We start from the raw sequence: 26,137 nt of genomic DNA, 5'->3' as shown, positions 1-26,137 counted from the left end.
AACATGGAAAATACAGAAAAGAACAAGAAAAAATAAAATCATGTTTAATTCCACAACTTAGTGATAATTATCAAGATTTCAGTGCACTTATGTCTTTCCTAGGCATATAGATTAATTTGCATTGTTTTCATAATTTTCTATTTAAAACTGCAAATATTTTCTATATTATCAGAAAATCTTTGCAAATATTATTTAGCACAAATTTCTTTCTCTTTACGCAGTAAGCTACCTGAAGATCCCTCTATTCTTGATATTACTAGATATTTAGGCTTTGTTAATTCTTGATATTATCAGAAATATTTTTAACAATGTTTGTCTAAATATTAAATATTAAATTACCTAGTGATATTTATAAGTATGGTATGAACAGTCTTCATGCACTTGATACAAATTTTGCACTTGATCTTAGCCAAAAGGCCGAGAAGTGATTGATACAAATTTTGAAATGGTATTCCAGAAAGAGTGCAGATTTGATCTTTCTGCAGAAATTTATAAGGATCTCACGCTTCTGTATGTGTTGGAGACGACAACAATTTTTTAAATTAACTCCTTTTTAAAGATTTTATTTATTTATTTGACAGACAAATAAATAAAATGAGGGAGGGAAACATAAGCAGAGGGAGTGGGAAAGGAAGAAGCAGTTTCCCCACTGAGCAGGGAGCCGGACACAGGGCTTAATCCCAGGACCCTGGGATCATGACCTGAGCCGAAGGCAGACGCTAAACAACTGAGCCACCCAGGTGCCCCTAATTTAACTCTTAACAGACTTTTTAAAATTTTCTGGATGAAATCATCTAGCCTAGAGCAATTTTGAAGATTTTTATTTCCCTAAACTTTAAGCTCATTCACTGATAATTCATTTAATCAGATTTTACAGTTCTTGTGGAATCATCTTTTGGAAATTTTGGTTTTACAGAAAAGTATACATTTCCATGACATTTTCAAATGTATTGACATACAGTTGTATGTTGCATCTGTAAAGTTTTTCTCAATATTTATTATTATATTTGATTTAGATTACTATATTTGATTTAGATTATTATATTTGATTTAGTTCTATTTACTCCTTAAATTGTCAAAATTATTTCAGAGAATAAATAAGCGTTCTATTCTTCCTATTTTTTTCTTTTCTAATTAATTTATTTCTGAGGCAATATTATTCTTTTCCTCCTTCTCAAGTGTTGTTAGTGGTGTTATTTTCAAACCTATTAATTTGAACACTGTGGTGGCCAAAAGACTGTGAACCATGGCTCTGGCACTTACAAGCCATGTGAATAAAGAAAACTTCTTACTTTCTCTATGACTCAGTTTTCTCATCTGTAATGAGAAGGTAATAGTAGCACTTCACTGCTGTAAAGATTAAATAATGTCAGATATTACTCAATTATTATTGAATTATTTTCTTGATTTTTGCTAATAAGTGTTATAGGACTATGCATTCCACTCTGAGTGCAGCTTTGGCCATAATGTTTTCATTTCCTTTGCTTTCTAAGTGATCTGTGATTATATTTCTGAAAGTTCCTTTTTGAACTAATAGTTATTTAGCAAGATGTTGTTTGTTTTTTTCTCAATTTCCAAGTGATCAGAACTCTCTATTTAATCTTTACATATTCATTTCACATTTTACTTATTGATAGAGGATGCCACCAGAGAAATACTGAAGTCTTTTGTTGTTGCTGTTCAAATCCAGCAAGGCGGGGGTGGGGGGGAGTACCTACCTTGTGGGGTTGTTCTTGTGATTTTATGAATTTATATATGGAATGTATCCACAGAGCAATGGTGATTATACAACACTAAGCCAATGCCCAGGACAAACATGGCTAAGAGATAAACACTACACTTCTTTCCCACCCAGCCTGCCCCTGTCCTCAGAATCCTAACCCAGGCCACTCTGACCCCTGAAGTTGGCATTTGATGGGAGATGATTTTGCTACCCCTGGCTGAGCACCTGGAAACAACAATAAAATCTACCACTCACTCTGCACAATTAATCCATCCCATAATAATACAAGTTTACTTTTATAAAAATTCAGACTACATAGCTAGGAAAGTTCCTCACACCCAGTCTGCTCTCTCTGCAAGGCCCTCCTCCTCCCACCCCACCTTGCTGCCTCCTAGGAGATGCTTGGAAATGACTCCCTAGTCTCCTCTGTCCCTTACATAACTCAAAAATGTTAACAGGCACAAAAGTATTATCATTTTTTAAAATAAAAATTAAAAAAACAAAACAAAACAGGAGCGCTGGGTGGCTCAGTCACTTAAGTATCTGACTCTTGATATAAGCTCAGGTTATGATCTCTTGGTTGTGAGATCGAGCCCTGCATCTTGCTCCATACTCCGTGTGGACTCTGCTTGAGATTCTCTCTCTGCCTCTCCCTCTGCCCCTCCCCCTGCTCACGCATGCTCACTCTCTCTAAATAAATAAATAAAATCTTCTAAAATAGAAATAAAAAGTAAAAAGAACCAGAATAATTCTAAAAACCGTGAACATTTGCCACCTAAACTTCCAAGGAGTCCCAGGTGGAAGAAGGTGTAGAGTAAATTGGGATTTCTTAACATCTGGTGCAAAGCTTCTAAGTAGACATTGCCTATCGCTTAAGGAGGTTTTCAGTTCACCAGAAGTCCTGTTTTCAAAATTCTACACTTGCTACAAAACCTCATACATCTACTTTGCATTTGTACCATGAAATGTGTGTTGATTACTTTCTAAATATGCTCATAGGAAACTTTAAGGGGAAAACTATTCATAGCTCTCTTAAAGCCAAATTAACCAGGGTTCACAGCAATTCTTGTGAGTGTGGCCAAGCAATAAAGGTATGGTGCCCAAGGCTTGAGCCCTGTTGGGACAAACTCAAGTCATGGTTATAACGAATAAAGAATCTGACTTCAGCACAATATCGTCAGCAAGAATTTTAATAAACAAAACACACCTTTTAGTAACTCTTTCACAGGACTTCTTTGATCATGTCACCCTTTTTGTTCGTTTGTTTTTTGTTCTTTTGGGGGCAGTTTTTGGCTTTGGGGGGGTTTTGTTGTTTTTGTTGCTGGTATTTTGAGGGGAATTGTTATTGTTGTTTTTTAGAGAGAGAGAGAAAGCATTGGCAGGGTTGGGGGGGAGGGGGTACAGGATAGAGAGAGAAGGAGACAGAGACTCCTGAGCAGCTCCATGCCTCCACAGACACAGAGCCAGATGCAGGGCTCAAGTTCATGACCCTGAGATCATGACCTGATCCAAAATCAAAAGTCAGAAGCTTAACCGACTGCACCACCCAGGTATCCATGTCAACCTTGTTTTTAATTGTCTGTCCCAAAGGTGCTCCTTGTAAGGTCAAGTTCCCCATGAGCTTGTCCCCATCTCAGAGCCACAATGTTCAGACCAGAGCCTCATGCCATGGTCTTTCTCCTCACAGACCTCTTCCTGTCCAATCCCTCCTCCTGTCACATACCTCAGCATCACAATTCCTGAGGAGGGTGTCCCTGTTGGAGACCATGCCCCAAGCTGCTATGCCAATGGCAACGATGTTCTCCTCTGAATTCCTGCTGATGGTGTTGTCTCTCACCACCTCCCCGATGTACTTCATCAGGCCATAATGGGTGCCTCCAGTGAGAATCCAGGCACCTGTCAAAGAGGGAGGAGAGCAAGTGCTCAGCTGGTTCTGAGTAAGGTTCCCATCCTGTGCTCACAGACCCCTGAAGAAGCCCCCACCATGTGAGCACCAGGATGAGGCACTGCCAGCCACCCCTTGCAATGGGCTTTGTTGAGGACCCTATGAAGAGGAAGGAGAAGAAGATCTCTGGAAGCATTTCTAAAAGATGTTGGTTTAAAAAGGATCCAAATTCTGGGCCCCACTCTTGATCTAAATCATCAGATCCTCCGGGGGTGGGGCCAGGGAATCTGCATCCTTAACCAGTCTTGCAGGTAAATCCTGTTATGGATAATAAATGCAGGACTGGAGCTTGTGTGCAAGTTAAGGCAGGGCTGCCATGAAAAGCTAGCACTCTGCTCCCAAACCCCTACCCTGGGGCCATGACCCTGGTGCCTACCATGTAGCTTTACTTCATAATTACACAATTTTGCGCACCGGTATTTTAAGGTTTATAGTCAATGATCATAACAATGTCAAGGGTTTTGCACATTTTTTTCCAGAAATGAAGTAAAGAAAATACTTATAAAATATTATTTAGCATAATATTAGAATCTAAAGTTGGAAGCCACCCAGATCTAATGTACTACCCAGGCAGGAATCCAGGGTTGGAATGAGAATTGGTCTGAGAATGGTCACTGGCAAGTCTTGATTAGCTCTGGTGATGGAAGGCTCAATAGTCTCTAGGTGGCCCTCTCCCCCAGTTATTAGAAAGTCCCTTTGCTCACTATTTGTCTCCATTCTGTAGTTTACTACTGTCTTCAGCGATAAGGAACAAGATAAGTCACCTCCCACATAAAAGCCCTTCTAATGTTTTGAGGTAAATGCAGCATGGTCCTTAGGATTGTCCTACCTGATTCCTGCAACCATTTCTAACAGGACATGAATGGCAGACCCTCGGCACCCATTCTCCATCCTCTAGACAATTTTAGTTGTCAATGTTCCTCTTTCATACCAGGCGAGGGGAAGTGAAGCCAACACAGAGGACACGAGACTGTTGACATCCAGCACCAGCCCTTCCCTTCAGCTGACTGGAGGTACTCAGGCCAGGGATTTTTGTCTGTTTTTTTCTGTTATATTCCCAGCACTTAAAACAATTCCTGACACATAGTAGGCATTTAAGAAGTTTTCTGAATGAATTTTCTGAATGAATTCTGAATGAATCCTGTGTTCAGGATTTAGTAGTAAGGAAGCTGAGGTGATCAATAACCTCCTACTGCAGCTCCCTCTAGTGGGTCAGGAAAGGGAGAACTAATGGGAACAATGTTCTTCTTGATGTTTAAAGAAAACAGGGAATCATGGAACACTACATCAAAAACTAATGATGTACTGTACGGTGACTAACATAATACAATAAAAAACTTTTTAATGAAAGGTGCCTTTATAATAGTGACGTCACCAACAAAATAATATACACAGGAATAAATCTAATAAAAGATGGGCAAGAAAAAAATAAAAATAAAATAAGACATGTGTCCTATGTTCTGTCAGTTAACTAGTATTCTTAATAAGACATTTTTAAAATATTAGGCTTTGATCAACTGAATCTAATCATGAGGAAATATCGAATCCAATGAAGGAGCCATCTGCAAAAACGATTTGCCTATATTCTTCAAAATAGCCTGAAAGACCAAGAAACTCTTCAGAGAAATCCAAGATGAAAAAAAAGCTCTTCTGTTTGCTATGGAATGAAAAGCTAAATTCAATGGAGTCCACTGAGGAGGGGAAAAAGAAGGGGGTTTGTTTGTTTGCTTTTCAGTTTGGGGGGTTTGTGGGTGGTTTTGGTTTGGGGGGTGTTTTCTGTTTTGGAGTTTTTGTTTTGTTTGTATTGTTTGCTTAAAAGGACAATATTGAAATAATCCACAAAAATAAAATATGGACTTTTTTTTAAGATAATAGCACTGGTTAGCTAACTTTCTCAGGTTTGAAAATTGTACTGGGTTATGTGAGAGAACATACCTGTTCTTGAGAGGTTCATGCTGACATACTTAGGGCCAAGGGTCACGAAGCCTTCAGTTTACTCTCAAATGAGTCTTTAACAAATCCTAAGATGTGGGGGTGCCTAGGTGGCTCAGTTGTTAAGCGTCTGCCTATGGCTCAGTTCATGATCCTAGGGTCCTGGGAAAAAGTCCTGCAATGGGCTCCCTGCAGTGGGCTCCCTGCTCAGCAGGAAGCGTGCTTCTCCCTCTCCCACTCCCTCTGCTTGTGTTCCCTCTCTCACTCTGTCTCCCTCTGTCAAATAAATAATTAAAATAAAATCTTTAAAAAAATAAAAAATTTAAAATCCTAACATGTGACTATTTTTTGGAAAGTAATATGACGATTGTGGGAAGATGTTAATAATTTGTGATTCTAAGTAAAGTGTATACAGATGTGCCTTATATGATTCTTTCTTCTTGTAGGTTTGAAATTTTTCATAATAAAAAAATGAAGAAAGGCAACACTATGGTGAATATTTCAGGTAACAAAACTACAGTTACTCATCTTGATCTCAATCAAACTCTTACCTAGTGCTTACAACGTGTCAAGCACCATCACTATTTCCAAAGGCGCATCAGTGATCTCAAAATTCAAGAGCAAAGAAATGAAACTTGCCTTTTTGATTTGCCAGAGTATTTTCTGGGTAAAATTTATATGTAGAAGCCACACAATGAAAACTTTAGATGATTCAAGGAGACAAAAGAGCCCGCAAGGAAGCACCCTGATGCTGATTTAACCTTGTGACCCCCACCATCACCTCCCACCCCAAACCCCTCACCACCACCTGCTAGAGCTCTCTGTCCATTCGAGGACCTTGCTTTCAATAGATCATGATTAATCGTGTACTTCTAGAGAGTCTATATTCTGCGCATGAACTGCATTTGGGGACTCAGTTCCGTCTCCCGAAGACAATGGGGCCCAGCCTCGCCAGAGGCGGCTCAGCATCCCCGCCCCTCAGGGACCGCCCGCACCTTTGGACTGTGCGATGTAGATGAGGCGACTGAAGATCTTGCGCATGCGCGGCTTCAGGGCAAAGTTCTTGGCACCACCAGTCACAGAAATGACAAGGTTGGGCGTTCTCAGGTGCCAGTGCTGGGTCAGCAGCTCATAGAGGGTCTCCGCGTCCGTGTCGCAGGACAAGCGGATATACTGCGGGGAAGACGGAAAGTGTCAGGGTGAGCACCTGTCCTCCCAACCACCTGCTCCTGTGGGAAGAGCGAGCGTATGGGCCAGCAGCTACCGCGAGTCCCCAGGGGGACGTGGAAGGAAATCAGTAGGCTGGGGAGTGCCACCAACAGGCCATCCAGGCCAGCTGCAGAACTCGGGAATTTACCCTAAAGGCTGTGGGGGAACCTGTGAGGTGTTTGAAGCAGAGTAGAAACAGGATGGGATGGGGACCCGTCCGGCGTCAGTGTTGACTGTACACCAAGGGACAAGACGGAGGGGAGCTAATGCGAAGGCAAGAGATAACGGTGGCCCATCCTGGGGTATGGGGCCCTGGGAAGAGACTGCAGTGTGCTTCCTCCCAGGGCTGCAAACACAGGGCTTGGGGATGCGAGGAGTCCCAGGTTTCCAGCTGCCTGGGGCTGGTAATGCCATGGAGACAGGAGACTCCCGGGCATTTGAGGATACCACTTCTCAGTCATTAACCTTGTTGTAGCACCAGGTAGACAAGCCTGAAATGTGGGTGTGTAGAAGGAAATATCACCTTATTCAGGGCCATGTGTATTCTCAAGAATGCTCCAAGCTAAACTAAATGGGACAAGGCATAAAAACGTTCACTGGCCTTTTGTAGTAGGTGGGGGGTGGGCGGTCAACACAGATGCACCATGCCTGCCTTGTCCTCAGGGAAAGCCTGAGCTGAGTTTTCCAGCTGTACATATTCTAATCACTGCTTTTTGACTTGCAGTTTTTGCATTGACTACCCATATCTCCTGCCTCCATCCTGTGAACCCATTCAAGGTAACTCAAGGGAGTTCAGGTTGTGTGAATCAGCTAAAATAGATAACATTTACTTACCTTCCCTTTCTTCCCCAGAGTCTCAAACTGAATATCCCCAAAGGCATCCGTCGGAAATTCCTTGGTGTGTTTCTTGTAACTCCATTTCTCATTTGGGTTGATCTGGGTGCCTTCTATGTGCTGGCTCTGGGCATAGCCACACTTGCACACATTGTCCCTGAGCAGGATGATATTGACAAGAAGGAACTGATTTCATTAAGCCTACTTGAGTCATTCATCACATTTTTAGAATAAACTACACGTTATTAGCTTAAATAAACACAGAGATATGGCCATCAAGTCCTATTTTCAGACTATAGTCATCATCTCAATGGATTGTTTAAAAGCTATCTTGCTGTTTTATCCCTGTTGTCTATTGTGCATGCACCAAAAAGCTGGCTCTGTATTGAGAGCTGAGATACAGAAGTGCCTTTGTGGAGTCTATCTCTGCATACATAGCCTTGAGGTTATTATGGGATTAAGCCTTTGAAATCTGGAGACCCTTTATGTAGCTACCACTGTGGTTTATAACATGCAGGAGCCCTGAGTGACAGCCCTGTCAGGGTGCGTCTGGCCAGTAACACTCGCCTGAGGTGAGGTGAGCCCTCCTTCTCAGGGATGGTACTCAGTAGAGACAGTGGGTACCCTGGCAGGGACCCAAAGCAATCCAGAAATTAGAAAGACCATCCTGTCTGTACTAGATGTCAGCTGCTTGGGAGACTTTCTATCATTGGGCTAGACAAGAACAAACTGCAATAAATAAACACTATTTCTCCCCATGTAGAGTGCCACAGAACTAAAATATATGTGTTTGTTAAGGGACACATGTGCATTTACAAAATCGGAGGAGGATGAAAAGATAGGCAGTTAAGAGGTAAAGGATTGAAAATCTGCTCTGAGGCAGGCCTGGGCTGAACCCACCACACCCAGGGATTAATGGGATGGGACACCTGCTCTCCAGTTTTGGGGACCTCTCAGGAACAGTTGGTATAACACCTGTTTAGGTGTTAAACAGTCCAGTTTAGTACAGAACAAGCCAACCCCTCCTTTTCTCCAGCACAGCCCCACTCCTCTCAGAGCTACTGAGAGGGTTGGAAACAATGGCACACCCTCCAGCAAGTGACTTTTGGGTTGTGCTGGTGCCAGGCATGCAGATCAAGGAATAGCGGAGGCAGGAGCAACAGAAAGGAAGAAAAATGTAGTTTAAAAAAAATCTAAAAATCCATGCCATGGTTCCTTGTCTCCTCTATCCAGAGCTGTGTTGCCTCCTGACCACCATGTCTCCAAAGAGAAGAGGAACCACAACAAAAATGTCAGTGTGGCCAGGATGCCTGGGTGGCTCAGTGGGTTAAGCCTCTGCCTTTGGCTCAGGTCATGATCTCAGGGTCCTAGGATTGAGCCCTGCATTGGCGGGGGGGGGGGGGGGGTCTCTGCTAAGCAGGGAGCCTGCTTCTCCCCCTCTCTTTGCCTGCCTCCCTACCTACTTGTGATCTCTCTCTCTCTGTCAAATAAATAAATAAAATCTTTAATTAAAAAAAAAAAAAAGCTCAGTGTGGCCAAAGCAACTCTCCCTTTTCCCAGTTTCTTTCTGCCTGCCCCACTCACTTGGCTCCCCCTATTGTCTCTCCCATTAGTCTTTGGGCAAGAGTCAGAAGGTGCTAAGAATTCAAGGGAGCCATGGCCCATGGAGAAGCAGAACAGCATGCATGACCAAAGCTCCTAATCTGCCCAGAACAATCCCAGTTTATATCTGCTGCCCAAGGCCTAGTAGGGTCAGAGCCTCATCATGCTTGTCAGTGTTCCAAGTCTCAAAATAAAGTATGTAGTCACCCTAACCACCAACACGCTAGAAAAGATGCTCCCTCTGGCAGACATAGGCCTGTGATCCTAACACACTTGTGCAGTGCACAGCCTGGGCAACTATATGTGGTGACTCTGAAGCAAGGATTCCCTGTGCAGACTAGGTCAAATAAAAGTAAACAAGCTGGGAAACTCTGTTAGGGTTTGCTTCTAACTAGACTCTGTTTATCTTCTATTCTCTTAGCATAAGGGCATTCGGCTAATATCTTCCAAATGATGAAGGCATAAATGAGTGAATGAATACATTGATTAGTTGTCTTGTAAATAGATAGAATACTTATCATTCCTCAGTGATTTTTGTAAAGCTTTTTTTGTTTGTTTGTTTGTTTTGCCTTCTGGAAGGTGGACTTGAGCATATATAGCTGTCATGGGAAGGGCTATATTATCAAGGTCTTCCTCACTGATGAGCTTATTTGACAGATGGCAAAATAGAGAATTACTTCTAAAAGCACTCTATGGCAGTAGATCACATTTTCATTTTACCAAATGATAATAGTGGTATGTTTTTCTGTGACAGCTTCTAAAAATACAATGGAGATAAAACTAGTTTGAGGAGGAGGTTTTATGATTGCTCCAGAAAGAGACAAATTCTATTGGTGACCAAGATTCTACTACTTGGAAGCAATTGGCCTCAACTGTGTTACATGAAATGAGTTACTCTGCTAATGGAGATCTTTTTGAAGTGCTGGAAGCCCAGGGTAACTATCAAAGCCACACAATGAAGACCTTATACGGTGAGGAACAAGTACACCATGGCAGGAATCCTCAAAAGCAGTTCACCCTCCTAGGGGTGAGGTTGTGAATGATACAGCAGTGTGGGTTCCTGCTGGAGAATACATGTGTAACATGGACCACAGTGAACCTGTTGCCACTCTACATCTATACTGCTGGATTGAGACAGGCTTTTCCTGGGTTCTGTGTGGCATTAACTATTTCCTATAGTAAATCAGCCCTTTTAGGTTAAGCTAGCTTGAGTTCCTTATAACTCAAAGTCTTAATTACTATAGAGTATGGAAATTATCCATGTTCAAAATATATGTCAGACTTCTAGTATTTTCCAGGGTTATAAAAACGGAGGTAAAGCCTGGATCCAAAATCCTACCTTCAGCAGTGATCTCACCCCCTTTCTGGAACAGGTTTGGGGGCATCATGCAGTTTGGCGAAGAAAAGAAAGACAACCAGGATTGATTTCAACTTCCTCAGTCCTTTCTATTACTCAGTCCCTTACTTGGGGTACTTACTCAGCTCTATTACAGAGCCAAGGTTGCTCCCCAGTGGTCTCAGAGTCCTCCCCACCAAGGTCCAAATTGGCTTCCTCTTCTCTCTCTTTAGCTTTTACCATCTTGCTACCCAGTGGGGTCTGTCCACACCCACAAAAGTTCATTGCAGGATGGGGAAGAGAAGTCTCTGCCTCACCTATTCTCACTATAGTTGAAGACAGACTTATAAGGCAGCCTTTAGCCACATGTAGCAATGTAATTTTATGTTTAAAGTAGTTAAAATTAAAATTACATAAATTCAAGTCCTTGACTGTACTAGCCACATTTCACATGCTCAAGAGCCACCTGTGGCTAGTGACTATCATATTGGACAGAGCAGATATAGGATATATCCATCATGGCTGAAAGTTCCATTGCATAGAGCAGCTATAAAGAAAGTAGAGTCCTCCCTATTTCTATCTAGAGTGCAGCATGGCCAGGGCAGAGAGAAGAGAAGAGAGCAAACCCAGACCAGGGGCTTATAGCCTCAGAAGTCCCAGGACACAGCCCCTGAGCCAGACAGCAATGTTTCAGAGGCCTTCACCAGACAGGGCAATGGTTGGGCATCACCCTCCAGTGACTACTCAAGAAATAGACATCCACAAGGTGTAGAGCAGAGAAACTTGAGGAGTCTGGGCATAGCACATATGAGCAACCACAGGGATTCTCTGGGGAGACTCGGACAACCTATGTCAGCTTGTGTGGCAAGCAAGCAAATTGGGGGTATCAATATTAATAGTCACTTCATTTGATGTCCTTGTCCAATAGGAAATTTGAATGACACAGAGTATTCCTATCACCTATGAAGAGATAATATCAATAAATATGGGGAATTTCAAAGAGTAGAGAGTCTTGACCCTGGTCTACAACCTTGTGCCCTTCTAGAAGGGAACCGGAAGACCCTGAGGCATTCCTGTCTTCCGCTTGTGTTGTTGAAGATGGGGGTTGCTCACCACATCTCCCTTTGTTTTGGGCCAGACTCAAGCTGTAATCAAGCCCTTTAAGGTGGACAGCTATAGGTTTCCCTACCTTGCATCCATTTCCTGTTCGGCTAGCAGAAACACCCTGATTTTCCTTTGAGACATCCTTCCTTTCCACACGGGGTCCATGTGGACATAATACCCATGTCTGGCCAATCAGCATATCCTATTCCCTAGCCCAGGGACAAGTTTAAAGGTAGGCACATGGCCCAACTAAGGCCAAGGAGAACCATGAACATGCATCCAGAATTTTAGGAAGATTTGCTAAGAATGAGGTCCTCCTTCCCCCCACTGGTAACATGTCAGATATAGTAGCCACTTTGCCACCAATTATGAAGAGCCTGCCCACCCAGAGGACAGCAGAACCAACAAGTGGGAAGAAACAGAGTCTCTATGCCACTGAGCCCTGGCTCTGGTTATGCTTTTCAGCCAAAAGTTCCCATTACTACCCCTTTCACTTAAACCAATTAGACTAGATTTCTGGCACCTAAGAAATTGCTGATGAATACAGTATGCCTGAGGCAGTGCTGTTCTTAGAAAGTGTGGGGTCAGGAGACGAACAGAACACACAAGCTGGGAATCCGAAAACCTGGGTCCAGTCCCTTATCCATCTCCCACTGGCAGTGTGACCAGTAAAATACTGAACTGTTGAGGCTCACATGCCTTGACTGTCAAATGATAAGAACAGCTACCTTGGGGCACCTGGGTGGCTCGACTGGTTAAGTGTCTGCCTTTGACCCGGATCATGATCTCAGGGTTCTGGGATCAAGCCCCGCATCAGGCTCCCTCTTCAGTAGGGAGTCTGCTTCTCCCTCTCCTTCTGCCCCTCCCCCAACTAATGCGCTCTCTCTCTCTCTCTCTCTCAAATAAATTAAAAAAATATTTTTTTTTCAAAAAAGAGCAGCTACCTGCAAGGGGGGCTGATTGTAGAATTAGCAATTAAGTATGTAAGTCCCCATGACATAGTAGATGTTCAATAAATATTTCTTGAGTGAATGAATGAATAAACTGTATTTTCTACCAGTCAACTAATAGATTAACAGCAAAATCTTTCGTTGAAACCATTCAGGGAATAAATAGTTGACTCATGAAGTTTATACTCTATCAAAATGAGTCATGCTGAGTAAGTTTTAACCAAGGACAAAATAGAGATTCTTAGCTTTTCTAATGTTCATGTTCTAATTCACACAAAGCAAGAAAACACATTTATTAAGACCCTTTTGTGCTCTGAGGCACTATGGTAGGTATTTTAGGTGTTACTTCATTGAATACTTACCACAACCCATGAGGTATACTTTGCTAGCATTTTAGCATCAGAGAATTCTGTTCAGAAAAAGCATAACTTGTTCAAGATCATGCAGCGAGCTGGCAGCCAAGCCAAGGTGGGACCCAGGGCTGGTTCTAACACACCTCCTCTTGCTTGTTCTTACATCCTTCCTCTGTTGGCTGCCTCCGCTCAGCAGAAGGTCAGTGCTTTAATTATAAACTACAGCAGCAACAATCTAACCAATGAATAGCTAGATTCTTTCTTCTCTCAACCCCAGGCAACAGAGGAAAGGCAGAGGGAAAGGACGAGAGGGGGGTAGCGCTAAAATTATCTCTTTGGGTCCAGGTGCATCTTTTACGGGAAAGATCAGCAGTCGGGCCAATAACTCACTCATTTGTTAGCTAACATTCATCGAGCACCACCTGCATTTACAGCTGTAGGGGGATGCTCTCCATGGCTTTTGAAACCCAGTGTTGATGCTCCAAAACACTTGAGACTCAAAAGTGGATGAACACCCGATTAGATGGGAAGGCCAAAGGTCAGCAGCCTAAAGAGGAGCCAGATTGCCACACATGCTCCTGCTTGGGGCCATCTGCCAACCACTAGAACACAACAACCTTCATTGCTGTGGCCACTCAGGTGGGCTCCCAGGCTCATGGGAACACCAAAGGGGTGACAGCCTCTCTTGGAGCCTCCATCAACTATTGCCAAAGTTAAAAATACAAAACTAAATGATACCGCTCTTGGGACTCGCTCTAGGGACCAAATCCAAGCTACTTGCCAAATTCTTCCTGCTCACAAATCATTTCTGGGAATTGCAAGATGAAAACAACTTTAATAATGAACTAGTGAACATTCGTTCATTTGTTGAAATGGTTGTTAATAATTTATTTTCCAACATGGAAGCAAAAACGGAGGGAAAATTGTTGCTTACGTGGCCTTGGAATCTTTGGTAAAGAAGACACATTCCCGTTTCTTAAAATTTGCTTGAATAAAATTCACCAAGTCCTTTGGAGAAAGAACATTGGACAGCGTATCACTAATTTATTTTCACACACTGCTGTCATTAATGAATACTAAATATGATCTACATCTACTTCAAAGGTTTCGAGAATTTACCACATATTCATAGCACCCAGCGTCCGTTCATGCTTTTAGAGTACCACACAGTTTTTTAAAAGAGGCATACATTTAAATTTTTATAACTAAAGGCAAATTTTTATACAAGTTAACCTGGCATTATCTTGTAATAAATGTCATGATACACATACAAATCATGTTTTTCCTTCCCTAGGATTAAATTCCCTAGGATTACCAAGAGAATGTAAGCATTTGTTGAGAGTTTAGCATAAATAATGTATCAAAGCAGATTCTCTTTCATCTTACACTTGCTTTTCAAAAGAAGACATATTCCAAAGACTCCTTTAAGGGTTGTGTTTGCTCCCTCATGGACAAGGTGGTAAGGCATATCTGGGACCTCATTCTGTTAAACAACCACAAGTTTCTATACATCAAAGTCTTCCCTTCAGATGCAAAAGTAAACTATTTGGAAAGAGATGAAGAATACATTGAAAAAAAATATATTCCTCAAGTGAGAGACTATAATTGCAAATGCATTGAAAAAACTACATTCCTCAAGTGTAGTTTTACACTCCTCAAGATTAATACACATTAATCATCACAGGATTGATAGATAGACTATCTAAACCACTTGAAATCACTAACAGTAAGACAGACAACTGAAGGGGAAAATGACAAAAGGCATGAGCATGCATTGAATAAAAGAGAACACAAAATTAGCCCATAAATATGTGAAGAGAGGCTCAGCCTCCCCATTAATGAAGCAAGTGTGAAGGAAAACCACAGCGATTTCCCTTGGCACACCCACCAGGTGGGAAAAATCAAAAAGGCAGCTGATCCCAGATGTGAGGCCATGGAGCCTCACGCTCCTTAGGGGTGGGTGAGTTGACTGGTACAAATACTCCGGAAAATTATTTACCAAGCCCAGCAAAGTTATCCCCCTAGAAATCACGCCCTGGGGAGAGAGAGGTAGGTTTGTCCTGTGAACAGACAATAAGCTCAGAATGCCTGGCCATGGGTCGTCAGCCCTACAGGGATTCTTGCCCTGGGGAAGTAGGGCTGGCTGTCCAAACCCCCTTCCCTCTGGGCGCTGACTTCTCCAACAACTTCATAGTGGTTTGGCCTCCCAAGTCAGGCCACTGGCCCCAAAGCCAGCCTTGATGCCCCTATCCCTGGCAGCAAGGCTGCCACCGGCCATGCCCCAAAAAAACACGGGGTAGGCAGTCTCTAGGAATGAAGTCCACAGTGCATGAGGCAGTCTGCCCGCTGGTGCCCACCACCCTATATTCTGAGACATCAGAGAAACAGGGACCGCATGCCTCCTCTTCCTGGCCCTTTGAACTAAAGTTGTCCCATAGATCCTGTGTCTTAAACCCAGACCCCATGAGGGAAAGGTATCTACCTTCACCCACCCGGCTTCACCCTTAGAATGTTTCCCAGCGAACCCCACCTCACACCCCCCAAAATGTTCATATGGCATTGCTCCTAACAGCAAAGCCCTAAAACCCAAACATTCCCCTCAGGCTGAACAGACATGCACAGGACAGAGCACTGAACAGGAATGAAACAGGCCAGCAGCTGCTTCACCTCTCAACACGGACAAATTTCAAAAACATAATGATCACCACCAAAAAAAAACTCCCCAAAGAATACGTATAGACCTCCATGTATACCAAAACCAGATAAAACTAAGCAATATGGGGACGCCCGGGGGGCTCTGTCGGTGAAGCATCTGCCTTCAGCTCAGGTCATGATCCCGGGGTCCTGGGATGGAGTCCCGCATCAGGCTGTCTGCCCAGCAGGGAGTCTGCTTCTCCCTCTCCTTCTGCTCCTCCCCCCTGCTCATTCTCTCTCTCTCAAATAAATACAGAAAATCTTTAAAAAATAAATAATATATTGTTTAGGGATATATTTACTTATTTATTTATTTAAATAATAAACTTATAGACACAATAACACAGAATGCAGGCTCGCAGTGACCTCTGGCAGGAGAGAGAGGATGACACGGGGGGCACGTGGGGCCTTCTGAAGTTTTGCTGCTGATAGAGAGGCTGAGCCTCTCTTCACACATTTATGGGTTACTTTTGTGTCCTCTTTTATTCAATGCATGCTCATGCCTTTTGTCATTTTCCCCTTCGGTTGCCTGTCCTATCCTGTTCCTCAAGCTGGTGGTGGGTGCAAAAGTATTTTTATTACTCCTCCTTAAGCTGGAAATTGACATTTGAACATTCTCTTCCACAGCCAATAAAAATGTGGAAAACAACCACAATTCCTATACTCATCTGAAGGCAAAAATCTCAAAGCCTATGATGCCTTTTCTCCCTGATAGTATTTTCTAACATCTTAACTAATTTTACGTCTACTTAATAGCCAAATGAACAGGACTCTACAGCTGTATAGGCCTGTGGAGTCAATGATCACAGAGGAGCGGTGGTGCAAACACTACTTTACAGCTAAAAATTCCCTCTGAAAATGCACTTTGCAGAGTTGTGTGTTCACAGGGTGTTGGGGGAGGGGGGCAGGTGGCTGCAAACAGGACTCCTTGGAAATGAGGTGTCCTTGGGTGGTCTCGGAAGTTCTACCCAGGGGGGCTGCCAGCACCTCTGAGGATGTGAGCAGGAAATCCATCCAGAAATCCTCTGGGAGCCATGGAGTGTGGCAAGAGAAAGTCAGCCTTTGTCCATCTCCCAGAGGCATCACAGCCCAGGTCCAAGAGCGAAATGGGGAAAAAGCCTTTCCTGTCTTCCCGGAGGCCTCTTGTTGCTTGAGGCTGGAGGAGAGGCCCCCACTGTCTTTGCCCTTCATTTGTTTCCTGCAGGGCCAGGGCTAAGGTGAGACCAGGTGTAAAATCTAAGGAGGCATTTTGTGCTGGGGGTGGGCTCATGCTGGAGCAGTACCCGAGAACCTGCGCTGCCTGCACACGCAGTGTGGGGGGCCGTTTGCCCCTCATTTGTTGTCTTAGAGCTCACCAACAGATCACAAACCCAGCCCCGTGTAACCGCCAGTCAGACCTAGACACTGACACATCCAGCACCCCTCCCAAACCCTCCTCCCTCCTCATCACTACAGGGAGCTACTGTTCTGACTTCCAACACCGCAGACGAGGGGGGCCCTTGATATCAGACTAGAATGCTGTCTTTATATCCTAACAAGCGAGCATATTGGATCTGCCCGCAGGATGAGCACAAAGCCAGTGGGATGTGCCCAAGCAACAACACAGCAGACAGGAATGGTGAGCTGCCCCCCCCCCCCAGGCCGCCTCAAAACTCTCCCACCCCACAGAGTCTGGTCACAGGAAGAAGAGGGCCCCTGCTGGCCCCGAGGAAGCATGACTGGCAGTTCCCCACGTCTGCAGGGCAGCGTAGTTGCTGTCTTGGAACAGGACCCACAGGTGCCAAGGAGAACAGTTAGAAGCTGTTGCAAGAACAAATGAGGACCCAAACTGAGACCCAGCCATAGAGCTGAAGAGAAGGACTTAGATTCGAGAATTATTTGCGGTGAACCAGCCGGACCCAAAGCAAGGACACCAAGCACTAAGCAGGAAAAACCAGTGTTAACAGCTCAGTATTGTAAACTGCCTGAACGCCAGTTAATAAACACATCATGTAACAATGTATTAAGGCTACAACCTTTAAAATAAGGATACTGGAGAAACAACACAGAAGAGAAAATGTTTCCATATGGGACCAAAACAAGCCACAGAACAAAACACTACACTTTGAGGTACGATCTTTTTAAAGAGACAGTGTGGGTCCCCAAATAACATCACAGGCAGAGCGCTGCCTTCCCACATGACAGCACCGCTGCTGGGGACTCACGCTTTCGCTGTAGGACACATCCGTGCTCCGAGACGTGCTGGAGTACAGCGTCCGGGTGCTGTCCAGCGTGCCGTTCCTTCTGTTTCTCATGCTGAGCCTGGCCCCCTCGAAGGACATCTTGTCTGGAGAATGGGGCGGGACAGGGGGTTAGTTTGAGTTGCAAACAGTAAAAGAGCTCCACAGACAGCCTTGTCTCAATGCCCTCTGTCTCGACCACCTCCTGCTCCGCCCCAGGACGCCCACCAGTAACGGCCCCCCTGCCCTGCTCTTCTGGCCTCATCCTCCCCGCATCCTCCAGGACCTGCTAAAGTTCTGGGCCTTACAGCACAGGTCCGCCCACCGCGCCCCCAGATGCCCCTCTCTGGGGCGGGGTCCACATTGCAGACCACCACACTTGGGAGTTTCGCAAAAGCTACTTCTAACTTAAGGGGTTTGGAGTCAAGGGAACATAAAAAGCAGACCCTAACAACGGCTTGTGACATCTAGAGGAAGGGGCTGGACTCTGAGAAGGATCCTGGCCCTGATCCATCCCGTGGTGGCAGGGGCTGAGCGCCTGGGTGTCCAGTCACCCTAAGACTGGGAGCCGACACTTGGGCCCCAAGGACACCTCGCCATTCCTTCTCAGGCCTGGCAGCAGGCCATTAGCCCAGGACACACAGAAGCCTCAGCCACGACAGGGTGGCTTCCCAGGCCGCCCCTGCTCTCCTGATGCCCAGACCCTCCCATCCCAACCTGCAGAGGTGCCCTCTGACCCTCAGCCCGGGCTGCAGACAAAAAGCACCAAAGGCTACTCCATCCACATGCCTGTGTCATCTGGCAGACACACTGAACATGACATTTCTAGAATGAAAGCATCATCCTTCCCAGTCTCCCTAAGTCTCCTCTTCTGGTACCAAGCTTCCTCAGCGACTTGTGATAGCCCTCCAGTCACAGCACATACAAGAGCCAGGCCCACCTCCTTCTCCCTCGCCAGCCTCTCCAGTAGCCCCTGGGGTCACACCCTCTGTCTGGAACCCTCTTCCCCAGACCCCCTGTCTGCTCATCTTCTCCTCATCCTCCGGGCCTCACGTGTGTGCCACTTCTCTGGGGAGGTGCTCTGTGACCACCATGTCCCCATGACCTCCACCCTCCACCCAGCCGCTCTGGGTAGACCAGATCTCTCTTGTTCAGCACCATGGTCCCAGGACCTGGCAAGGTGTGCAGAGTAGATCTGTACAAATATTTACTGAGTGAATAATTTAAATCAGTAAACAACACACCCCTTCCCAAACCCTAAATCCTCCTCCAGCTTTTAAACTGCTTCCACATCACCTTCCAGAACCCCTGGATGTGGAAAGGCCTCGACCCACCACTCTGCCACAGGTTCCAAGCCTTAGCCTGTGGGTCTGACTTCTACGTCCCAACTGCCCCCACCCCAGGCAGCCTCAAAACTCTCCCACACCAAAGAGTCTGGTGTGGGACTCTTTGAAACCCACTCACAGCAGCTGATCCAGGCTGTTTAAAACGATAAGTGCTTTTACTTCTCTCCCCAGACATTTCAAAGGGAGGCTCTGAGTATTAATTGGTACTTTACATACATTATTGCAAAACCACAGATCAATCCTGCAAGGTATTTACTGTGATTCCCATACAGCAAATTGCTTCTAAGTAGGGCACCAATGGTCAGGAAAAGATTTCATTTGCCTTACAATGAAAAACTGCTTTTTTCATTGCACGGGAAAAGGTGTATTTTTGCTTTCAGTCACACTTCAAATAAGAAATGGGCAGGTTGCGTGAGACGGGCAGTGAGCTGCCCTGTTCTGGCTCATCAAATGCCTGTGTTGGACATTTGTTTTCAGCTGCTTTCCTGAGCCCAGCTCAGGTTGGTAGATTATGAGTTTGGGCCTCCTTTAGGACATCTTACATCCCAGGGGCTCGAGGCATTCGCCCGGCCCCTGAACATGGTCAGGAGTTAAGGCATGGGTGGAGAGCAGCTGGGGCATTAGGGGAAGGGACGGAGAACCAAGAACCATGGGCAAAGGTCTGAAGAGGCCAAGGGGGAGGGCCCAGAGAGTGAGAGGAGATCCACAGTCTCCCTCCCTGGGGAACTTTGGGAAAGTGCAGGTAAATCCGATAGGACCATAGCCAGGAGGGGAGGAAGAAGTGAAAGTCACAGCCTGGGGCGTCTGGGTGGCTCAGTCAGCTGGGCGATCCACTCAGCTGCAGCTCAGGTCATGATCTCAGGGTCCCGGGATCCAGCCTCACATTGCACTCTGCACTCAGCAGGGAGTCTGCTTGAGGATGCTTTCTCCCTTCTCCCTCTGCTGCTCCCCTCACATGCTCTCTCTCTCTCAAATAAATGCATAAATCTTTAAAGAAAAAAAAAATAAAGTCACACTAGGGAGAAAGCAGTGGATGCATCCTATGCTAAGAAAAAGTAACAAAGTCATACCACTAGGTGGAACAATACAAAACCTGGTAGAAAACTAGGCTAAGGGCCAAAATCCAAGCCCACCTCAGAGAGAACACAGATTGCAGTAAACTTGAAAACAGACTAAGCCTCCCTTGTCTTACTGGGACTTGACACACTGAGAGGAGTTATTTTCAGATGAGAGTATTTGATGTTGGGAAGAGGGAAATGAGACAGAGGCTTCCAGATGACTGAGTGGGGTGGAAACAATTTCACTACCTTTAGTGCAACTGGGCAATGGTATAGCAAGGCACTTAAATATTGTTGACCATGTGCACTGGCTTTGGGGACCCTAGATAAAAGAAATAGTCAGAAACACAAAAAAAGTTGTACTGAAAAGCTATTCACTGCTGAGTTATTTGTAATAAGGACCATTGGAAATAACCTAAATTTCCATTAATAGAACATTTCACCCAAAAGAAATAAAAGGGTGGGGCCATGAAGGGGGTATAATTCAATGGCATGGAGAAATTATAATGATTTATTGCAAGTAGGAAAAGAAAAAGCAGAAGGCAGGGAATCCTGGAAGTTAAGAGCTCTGGCCTCACAGACAGAGCCTTGGGTGAAGCACTAAGCTGTGAACCTTCAGTGGGTCCTTCCCCCTCTCAGGTCCTTATAAAGGTGGCTGGGAGCCCACGGGAAAGGCAGCTCCAGCAGGACGGATGGTAAGTGCTTATGGATAATGTGTAGAAGGCACTGAGCAGTAAACACACCAAAATGCTAACCACTACATGCTAACATATGGGGTGGGATGGTGAGCAATTCTTTTCTTTTCTCTACTTTTTATACTTACCAAAATTAAATGCATTGCTCATGTAATCTGGGAAATAGACTTAATAACCAGGATAAGCATCTAGAGGCTGAATAAGGGGAAGATAACCAGTGACAATGGTAATGGGGTTTCAGCGTTGAGGGGTTGAGAGAGCATGTAGACAACCAGTGTAGAAAACCGGTATAGACCTCCCCTCCACAGGAGCAAATGGGAGGAGGGGCCACCAGCTAATTTGTTGGGTCGTGTTTCAATCTTACAAGAAGAAAATTAGCAGACACAGAGAGATAAAAGCACAGGGCCGTTCTTGTAAGAATAACAGAGCATGGAAGAGAAGGGCTCTATTGGGCAGGCAGATCCCCCTAAAGTCACTGATCAAAGATAGATAACCAATTGAAGATCAAAGGAAAAGAGAGCCAACAATAACATAATAAATATTGATGAAAAGCTTTGATTGTTTTTCCCTCTCATGTCGTATTTTCTGAAATCCTTCCTGGACAAGGAACTGGTTAACTGTTGTTCCTACCACAGCACCTGCGTCCCACCTGGCCTGCCTAACTCCGACTCCAGAGAAGAAATGGGCACAACACACAGGTGTTCAGGGCTTCACTCAACAGCTAAGTCTAGAGTGTGGTTTTAAAAGGGGGTCCTTGGGGCACCCAGGGGGTTCAGTCCATTGAGCACCTGACTCTTGATTTCGGCTCAGGTCATGATCTCAGGGTAGTGCAATAGAGCCCTGTGTTGGGCTCCATACTGGGCATGGAGTCTGCTTGGGATTCTCTCTCTCTCTCTCTCCCTCTGCCCACCTTTGCTTTCTCTATAAAAATTTTTTTTAAAAAGTCTTTTTAGGAGGAGTCAAGATGGCGGAGAAGTAGCAGACTGAGACTACATCAGGTAGCAGGAGATCAGCTCGATAGCTTATCTAAACATTGCAAACACCTACAAATCCAACGGGAGATCGAAGAGAAAAAGAACAGCAACTCTAGAAACAGAAAATCAGCCACTTTCTGAAAGGTAGGACTGGCGGAGAAGTGAATCCAAAACGATGGGAAGATAGACCGCGGGGGGAGGGGCCGGCTCCCGGCAAGCGGCGGAGGAACGGAGCACAAAATCAGGACTTTTAAAAGTCTGTTCCACTGAGGGACATTGTTCCAGAGGCTGAACCGGGGTGAAGCCCACACGGGGTCAGCGTGGCCCCAGGTCCTGCAGGGTCACAGAGGTGACCGACTCCAACACAGGGGTGTCAGAGTGTCGCAGAGCTCGCAGGTATTAGAACGGAGAAGCCGGCTGCAGAGACAGAGCCGAGGACTGAACTCTCAGCTCGGGGTTACCTTGAACCGGTCACAGGCTGGGTGAGCTCGGAGCGCGGCTGGAGGCTGGGGATACGGGAGTGATTGGGTGCTGTTCTCTGGGGGCGCATTGAGGAGTGGGGCCCCGGGCTCTCGGCTCCTCCAGGCCAGACACTGGGAGGCCGCCATTTTCATTCCTGTCTACGGAAAGCGTTCAGGGAACAAAAGCTCCCGAAAGCAAACCCAAGCGGATTACTTAGTCCGGCCGCGGGTAAGGGTGGTGCAATTCTGCCTCGGGCAAAGACACTTGAGAGTCACTACAACAGGCCCCTCCCCCAGAAGATCAACAAAAAATCCAGCCAGGACGAAGTTCTTCTACCAAGGAAAGCAGGTTCAATACCTAGGTCAGCAGCGGAATTCCAGAGGAGGAGAAAGCAAAGCACGCAACTCACGGCTTTCTCCCCACGATTCTTTCATCTTGTGGTTAATTCAATTTTTTTTCCCATTTTTTTTCTTTCTTTTTTCTTCTTCTGCTAAATTTTATTAAACTTTTACCTTGTCCTTTTTTAACGTTTTTTGACTACTTTATCTAACATATATATTTTTTCTTTCTTTTTTATATTTTTTCTTTATTTGTTTTCTTTTTTAATTTTTTTCTTTTTTTTTTTTTCTGAACCTCTTTTTATGCCCTGTCTCCCCGCCCCCCCTCCACGATTTGGGGTCTCTTCTGATTTGGTTAAAGTGCATTTTTCTGGGGTCTTTGCCACCCTTTTAGTATTTTATTTGATCCTTCATATCCTCTTATCTGGACAAAATGACAAGGCAGAAAAATTCACCACAAAAAAAAAGAACAAGAGGCAGTACCAAAGGCTAGGGACCTAATCAACACAGACATTGGTAATTTGTCAGATCTAGAGTTCAGAATGACGATTCTGAAGGTTCTGGCTGGGCTCGAAAAAGACATGAAAGATATTAGAGAAACTCTCTCTGGAGATAGAAAAGCCCTTTCTGGAGAAATAAAAGAACTAAAATCTAACCAAGTTAAAATTAAAAAAGCTATTAATGAGGTGCAATCAAAAATGGAGGCTCTCACTGCTAGGATAAATGAGGCAGAAGAAAGAATTAGTGATATAGAAGACCAAATGACAGAGAATAAAGAAGCTGAGCAAAAGAGGGACAAACAGCTACTGGATCATGAGGGGAGGATTCGAGAGATAAGTGACACCATAAGACCAAACAACATTAGAACAATTGGGATTCCAGAAGAAGAAGAAAGAGAGAGGGGAGCAGAAGGTATATTGGAGAGAATTATTGGAGAGAATTTCCCTAATATGGCAAAGGGAACAAGCATCAAAATCCAGGAGGTGCAGAGAACCCCCCCTCAAAATCAACAAGAATAGGTCCACATCCCATCACCTAATAGTAAAATTTACAAGTCTTAGTGACAAAGAGAAAATCCTGAAAGCAGCCTGGGAAAAGAAGTCTGTAACATACAGGTAAAAATATTAGATTGGCAGCAGACTTATCCACAGAGACCTGGCAGGCCAGAAAGAGCTGGCATGATATATTCAGAGCACTAAATGAGAAAAACATGCAGCCAAGAATACTATATCCAGCTAGACTATCATTGAAAATAGAAGGAGAGATAAAAAGCTTCCAGGACAAACAAAAACTGAAAGAATTTGCAAACACCAAACCAGCTCTACCGGAAATATTGAAAGGGGCCCTCTAAGCAAAGAGAGAGCCTAAAAGTAGTAGATCAGAAAGCTACAGAGACAATATACAGTAACAGTCACCTTACAGGCAATATAATGGCACTAAATTCATATCTCTCAATAGTTACCCTGAATGTTAATGGCTAAATGCCCCAATCAAATGACACAGTGTATCAGAATGGATAAAAAAACAAAACCCATCTATATGTTGCCTACAAGAAACTCATTTTAGACGTGAAGACACCTCCAGATTTAAAGTGAGGGGGTGGAAAACAATTTACCATGCTAATGGGCATCAGAAAAAAGCTGGGGTGGCAATCCTTATATCAGATCAATTAGATTTTAAGCCAAAGACTATAATAAGAGATGAGGAAGGACACTATATCCTACTCAAAGGGTCTGTCCAACAAGAAGAGCTAACCATTTTAAATATCTATGCCCCTAACGTGGGAGCAGCCGACTATATAAACCAATTAATAACAAAATCAAAGAAACACATCAATAATAATACAATAACAGCAGGGGACTTTAACACTCCCCTCACTGAAATGGACAGATCATCCAAGCAAAAGATCAACAAGGAAATAAAGGCCTTAAATGACACACTGGACCAGATGGACATCACAGATATATTCATAACATTTCATCCCAAAGCAACAGAATACACATTCTTCTCTAGTGCACATGGAACCTTCTCCAGAATAGATCACATCCTGGGTCCTAAATCAGGTCTCAACCAGTATCAAAAGATCAGGATCATTCCCTGCATATTTTCAGACCACAATGCTCTGAAGCTGGAACTCAATCACAAGAGGAAAGCTGGAAAGAACCCAAATACATGGAGACTAAACAGCATCCTTCTAAAGAATGAATGGGTCAACCAGGAAATTAAAGAAAAATTGAAAAAATTCATGGAAACAAATGATAATGAAAACACAACGGTTCAAAATCTGTGGGACACAACAAAGGTAGTCCTGAGAGGAAAATGTATAGCAGTACAAGCCTTTCTCAAGAAACAAGAAAAGTCTCAAGTACACAACCTAGCCCTACACCTAAAGGAGCTGGAGAAAGAACAAGAAAGAAACCCTAAACCCAGCAGGAGAAGAGAAATCATAAAGATCAGAGCAGAAATCAATGAAATAGAAACCGAAAAAACAATAGAAAAAATCAACGAAACTAGGAGCTGGTTCTTTGAAAGATTCAATAAGATTGATAAACCCCTGGCCAGACTTATCAAAAAGAAAAGAGAAAGGACCCAAATAAATAAAATCATGAATGAAAGAGGAGAGATCACAACTAACACCAAGGAAATACAGACAATTATAAGAACATACTATGAGCAGCTCTATGCCAACAAATTTGACAATCTGGAATAAATGTATGCATTCCTAGAGACATATAAACTACCACAACTGAACCAGGAAGAAATAGAAAACCTGAACAGGCCCATAACCAGTAAGGAGATTGAAACAGTCATCAAAAATCTCCAAACAAACAAAAGCCCAGGGCCAGACAGCTTCCCAGGGGAATTCTACCAAACATTTAAAGAAGAACTAATTCCTATTCTCCTGAAACTCTTCCAAAAAATAGAAATGGAAGGAAAACTTCCAAACTCATTTTATGAGGCAAGCATCACCTTGATACCAAAACCAGACAAGAATCCCACCAAAAAAGAGAACTACAGACCAATATCCTTGATGAACACAGATGCAAAAATTCTCACCAAAATACTAGCCAATAGGATTCAACAGTACATTAAAAGGATTATTCACCATGACCAAGTGGGATGTATTCCAGGGCTGCAAGGTTGGTTCAACATCCGCAAATCAATCAATGTGATACAACACATTAATAAAAGAAAGAACAAGAACCATATGATACTCTCAATAGATGCTGAAAAAGCATTTGACAAAGTACAGCATCCCTTCCTGATCAAAACTCTTCAAAGTGTAGGGATAGAGGGCACATACCTCAATATTATCAAAGCTATCTATGAAAAACCCACAGCAAATATCATTCTCAACGGAGA

The 26,137-nt window shown here is 44.2% G+C and overlaps 1 protein-coding gene across 1 annotated transcript in view; it reads right to left on the bottom strand.

Moving 5' to 3' along the window:
• Positions 1 to 18,003, bottom strand: part of TRPM8 (transient receptor potential cation channel subfamily M member 8) — a 76,002-nt gene extending 57,999 nt beyond the window's left edge. The window contains exons 1-5 of the mRNA XM_046019259.1: positions 17,887 to 18,003; positions 13,923 to 13,996; positions 7,644 to 7,800; positions 6,596 to 6,773; positions 3,447 to 3,619 (exon numbers count right to left, since the gene is read on the bottom strand). Coding sequence (XP_045875215.1) covers positions 3,447 to 3,619; positions 6,596 to 6,773; positions 7,644 to 7,800; positions 13,923 to 13,996; positions 17,887 to 18,003 — 699 coding nt within the window. The remainder of the gene's footprint in view (positions 1 to 3,446; positions 3,620 to 6,595; positions 6,774 to 7,643; positions 7,801 to 13,922; positions 13,997 to 17,886) is intronic.
• Between the last annotated feature and the right edge of the window lie 8,134 nt (positions 18,004 to 26,137).

Source organism: Meles meles, chromosome 9, assembly GCF_922984935.1.
Source record: "Meles meles chromosome 9, mMelMel3.1 paternal haplotype, whole genome shotgun sequence".
In the NCBI taxonomy this organism is placed as follows: domain Eukaryota; kingdom Metazoa; phylum Chordata; class Mammalia; order Carnivora; family Mustelidae; genus Meles; species Meles meles.
The sequence above is the reverse complement of the archived record's forward strand: the minus strand, read 5'-3'. Positions and strand labels throughout refer to the sequence as shown.